This window comes from Arachis ipaensis, chromosome B08 (assembly GCF_000816755.2).
Source record: "Arachis ipaensis cultivar K30076 chromosome B08, Araip1.1, whole genome shotgun sequence".
In the NCBI taxonomy this organism is placed as follows: domain Eukaryota; kingdom Viridiplantae; phylum Streptophyta; class Magnoliopsida; order Fabales; family Fabaceae; genus Arachis; species Arachis ipaensis.
In genome coordinates, this window is record NC_029792.2 from 98,771,149 (window position 1) to 98,776,300 (window position 5,152).

A 5,152-nucleotide genomic window follows, 5' to 3' on the forward strand; every position below is an offset into this window, starting at 1 on the left:
GAAAACATGCAAGACACCAAACTTAGAAATCTTTCATGTTTAGACTCTATGGATGCAAGAATGCATATGAAAAACAAGAAAAGACACAAAACATACAAATGCAAAGATCAAACAAGAAGACTTACCAAGAACAACTTGAAGATCATGAAGAACACTATGAATGCATGAATTTTTTTCGAAAAATGCAAGATGAACATGCAATTGACACCAAACTTATAACATGACTCAAGACTCAAACAAGAAACACAAAAAATATTTTTGATTTTTATGATTTTCTAATTTTTTTGTATTTTTTCGAAAATTATTTGAAAAACAAAAATAAGGATTCCAAAATTTTTAATATGAATTCCAGGAATCTTATGCTCTTTAGTCTAAAGCTCCAATCAAAGGGTCAGGCATGGCTTGAGAGCCAGCCAAGCTCTAGCATGTAAATCAGACATGACACACCTAACATGCCCTACAGTCGTGGCTTTACAGCCAACCATGCTTCACATGCTTTATGAAACACTAAAATTCATTCTTAAAAATTCTGAAGAAAAATATATTTTTAAAAACATTTTTTTTTCTTTTTTTTTTTCGAAAACAAAGGAGAAATTTTTGAAAGATTTTTGAAAACTTTTTGAAAAGAAAACAAAAAGAAAGTTACCTAATCTGAGCAACAAGATGAACCGTCAGTTGTCCAAACTCGAACAATCTCCGGCAACGGCGCCAAAAACTTGGTATGCGAAATTGTTACACAGGTTGTGAATTATTGTTCGAAATTGATTCCCTGGTGATGGCACCAAAAACGGATGCACAGAACCATGGTCTAAACATATCGTCACAACTTCGCATAACTAACCAGCAAGTGCACTGGGTCGTCCAAGTAATAAACCTTACGTGAGTATGGGTCGATCCCACGGAGATTGTTGGTATGAAGCAAGCTATGCTTTTGTGCCAGTTTGGGCGTTGAACTCCACTTTGCAGCTTGTTTCTGGCGCTAGACGCCAGAATTGGGCAGAGAGCTGGCGTTGAACGCCAGTTTGCATCATCTAAACTTGGGCAAAGTATAGACTATTATATATTGCTGGAAAGCCCTGGATGTCTACTTTCCAACGCAATTGGAAGCGCACCATTTTGAGTTCTGTAGCGCCAGAAAATCCATTTTGAGTGCAGGGAGGTTAGAATGCAACAGCATCAGCAGTCCTTCTTCAACCTCTGAATCTGATTTTTGCTCAAGTCCCTCAATTTCAGCCAGAAAATACCTGAAATCACAGAAAAACACACAAACTCATAGTAAAGTCTAGAAATGTGAATTTAACATAAAAACTAATGAAAACATCCCTAAAAGTAACTAGATTCTACTAAAAACATACTAAAAACAATGCCAAAAAGCGTATAAATTATCCGCTCATCAACCTTCCCGCTTCTTCAATGATGTAGTTTTCAAAATCCAAGTTCCTAATGGCATTCTTAGCTTTTTCACCGCTGATCTTTGTTTCCATGGGAATAACCAAGTCAGGATTGTACTGTTTGCAAAGCTCTTTACAGGTTTAGCTAAAAGGCTTACTAACCGCCCCTCTCACATTCCATGAGAGAGTAATTATTGGAACAGACTGGGTGCTTAGTTGATCTACATATCAGTAGATTTTTCATCTCCTAAAGCATTACAATTAGGTGTTTCAAAATTGACGTCCCTGATTAGATTTTCCATTTCAGTTTCCTTTACAATAGGTTCCAGTATAATGACATTACCCTCCCTCATGTGAGTTTTGTTGTTAGATCTAGTTACTCTGTTTTTGGAATTTTATTCAATTCTTTCTCTGTGTATGTTGATGTTGTTATCTTCTATTTTTTTGTTGTTGTCATTCTCCTTGTGTGTGTTGATCTGTATTTTTTCTTTTGTTGTATTTCTATTTGATGTTTCTTTTTTGTGTGACACTGTGTTGTTATTTACTCTTCGATAGTTTATGTTGTTATTGACTTTGGTTTGTGCATTGGTGGTCTTGTTGTTACTAGCCTCCATGATTTCTAATTTCCCTTGTTCTTTCTTCCTATTTTTCTATCTCTGTGTCTAGGACACTAAATCTTGATTTTGAGATGGTGTTTTCTTCTTTATCTTTTCCTCTATGGCTGGGGCCAGCTCCATCTTTCTCAGTTTCTCTCATATTTCTTTTTTACTTTTGTACCACCATCCATGGACCAAAATTGTTGCTATCTATTTCCATCACAGCTTTTCTTTATCCTTAGCTATTTGGATAGTTTCCTTTACTGATTTTGTGTGCTTTTCTACCAATCTAGTTTCCTCCGATTCTTTGTTGGTCTCCTTAGTTGTTTCATTCCTTTTCCTCCAAATGGCACAATATTTTCTTCATGATCAGCTTTACCATATCCATATGTGAAGCATATTTGATGAATGCCCTCATACTCAACTTGATACACTTCCATTCACCACACATCTACCTAGCAGAGGCTTTGTTAAATCAACTTTCACACATAGTCTAGCAAACTTGCCTCTACATAAATGTGATAGTCTACCTTGCAAATTCTTCCTATCAGGCCTCCAATCTTCGTTAGTATTTTTTCATTGTGGAGTTCTATAGGTAGTCCCGTCAATCTTATCCAAGCTGTGATCTTATCAATGGTGGTTAGAAGTGGGTTGAAGTTGGGCTCCTAAAGCCTTACCACCAAGTAATGATCATATATCTCCCATGGTCCTTCTAGGAGAGCAAAATCCAGATCTTCTTGAGAATAGAACTTGACTAAATAAAATTCATTTCCAAGGTCTATAACATCAAGCTCAACTAATCTACCCCACAGATTTTCAATCCTCTTCATCACTTCATAACCGATTTCCCTTCCTATGAGTTTAACTATGAGGAATATCCACCATGGTTTTCATAGCTCCCTGTTGGCCTCCCCTTTTGTAATTAAGTTAAAAAGCCCCTGACCCATGTCTTTTACATTAATTTCCGCTTTACTTTGTTCTTTCTCTGTTCCTCTAGCTCATTTCTGAGTGTTTCCTGCTTCAAGTACAGCTTCCTCATCTATCTACTCCTCTTCGGACTCTAAGCTTTCATCTTCCAGTCTTGGTGCTTCCCCTATAACCATGTTGGCGTAAGTCTGATTGTGATTTTCTCCTTCGTGATCGCCTATGACCACGTCACCATAGGTTTACCTTCTTCTTTTTTTTTTCAAATTCTTTAAACTTCGTTGGAGTAAATCTCTTTCTTGGTCTGTTATGTCTTGCTCGACCAAAGTCCCATCTCTAGTCATCTTGCCGATTGGAACGTTGAAAAATGATGTTGGTGACAACATAGTACAAAAAGAAAAAAGATAGCTAGTTTAGACTTTTCTTAAAAACTTTTATTAATAATACTTCTATCTGCTAATTTTGAAAAAAAAAAAAAGGAGGAGAGAGGAGAAGGAGGAGTTGGGTCATGGCCACCTTAGGGCCCTTTAAGTCCGGAAAAAGACAAAGATAATATCCTATTAGGCCATGACCAAAAAAAAATCCTATTAGGATTTCCTTCCTCCTTTAAATATGAAATGAAGAAAAGGTGAGAGTTCGAGTTACATAAAAAGATAATAGTCTTTTTTTTTTTGGTCATGCAATTTAGTTCTTATTTAGATCTTTTTTATCAATCTACCACCTTTTTTAAATTTAATACCAAAATATAAATAAATGACCATTTGTACCCATGAGAGATGAAAACGCTGACATTTGTACCCATGATAGCTCGAAACTAATCTTGTAGCCATGAGAGATGCTGTCCGTGTGACAAAAGTGCCCCGCCTTGTATCTGAGCTTGGTTCGTGCCTTTCCGAACCTACGTGGCACTCCCAAACCCTCCCCCCAATCTGAGCCAACCATTCACCATCATCATCTTCATCTTCTTCACCATCACCATCACCATCACCATAACCTCCATAACCTCCATCACCATCACCTCAGCACCGCCACAGCCACCTCCCTTCACCACAACCTCCAGCGACAACCCACACCGCCGCGCCCCTTTCTCTTCTTCTTCCCCTCTTCTCACCTCCGCTAAGCCCAGAAACCACAGCACCATTTTAAGTGTATCCAATGATCATCAAGTGCCAAGAACTCATGTTTCTCTCTGGCATTCGATCAAACACCTTGCGTGCAATATTCATGTTACCACATTTCCCATACATTCCAATCAACCTATTGTTCAATTCAACCTCCCCTCGAAACCTCGATCTTCTCAAGAACTCATGAACCCTTTTCCCATACTCAAGCGACCTCGTACCCTCGCACAAATTCAACATGGCGAGAAAAACACCATAATCAGCAAATGAACCTTGACCCATGAGTTCCAAAGCTTCAGCAAGCTTACCCTCTTCGCACAACTCAATCAAATTAACGTTTAGGGTGGTTGCATCAAACAGTGCGTTTTGGCGGTTCTGGTCGACCCTATTATGAGTATTATCAAGTTTGGGTTTTGGTTCTTTGGGAAGATTCTCCTTCCGTGAAGTTTGGGTCTTTTGAGCGAAACGACCAGTGGGGGTGGCGTTTTTACGACGGGGTTGGACCTTGTTGCTGTTGGTGGTGGGGTTCTTGGAATCGGGAACGGCGTAGGAGCATAGAGGAGTGGAAGGGAGAGAGCAATTGGAGCGCTTCGGAGGAGAGAAGTGTGGGAATTTGGAATGGGATGAGATGACGGTGTTTAATTTGCGGGGAACGGGTCCCAGTGATGCCATTGATGAGTGGAGTTTGAGCTCCATGGAGTTCTGATTTTGGAGGCTGTGTGGAACAATTGCAGAAGAATAATTTTCCATCCCCTGCATTTTTTCCTGAGTTCTGTTTCTTTCATTGTATTGCTTTTAGTTCATTTTGCTTAATTTGGTTAGTTAGAAATGCATGTTAGTGGATTTAGGTGTATTTTGATTCATGCTGGTGTTTGAAAATTTTGCTGTTTTGGTGGAGAGGAGGAGCTGGCGCTGTGGTTTTTAGACTCAGCGGAGGTGAGAAGAGGGGAAGAAGAAGAGAAAGGGGCGCGGCGGTGTGGGTTGTCGCCGGAGGTTGTGGTGAAGGGAGGTGGCTGTGGCGGTGCTGAGGTGATGGTGATGGAGGTTATGGAGGTTATGGTAATGGTGATGGTGAAGAAGATGAAGATGATGATGGTGAATGGTTGGCTCAGATTGGGGG

The 5,152-nt window shown here is 39.4% G+C and overlaps 1 protein-coding gene across 1 annotated transcript; it reads right to left on the bottom strand.

The window, feature by feature from the left end:
* On the bottom strand, positions 3,818–4,881 carry LOC107611261 (pentatricopeptide repeat-containing protein At2g15690-like). The gene has a single exon (XM_016313211.2). The coding sequence runs from the start codon at positions 4,789–4,791 to the stop codon at positions 4,054–4,056; it is 738 nt and encodes a 245-aa protein (XP_016168697.1). The 5' UTR covers positions 4,792–4,881; the 3' UTR covers positions 3,818–4,053.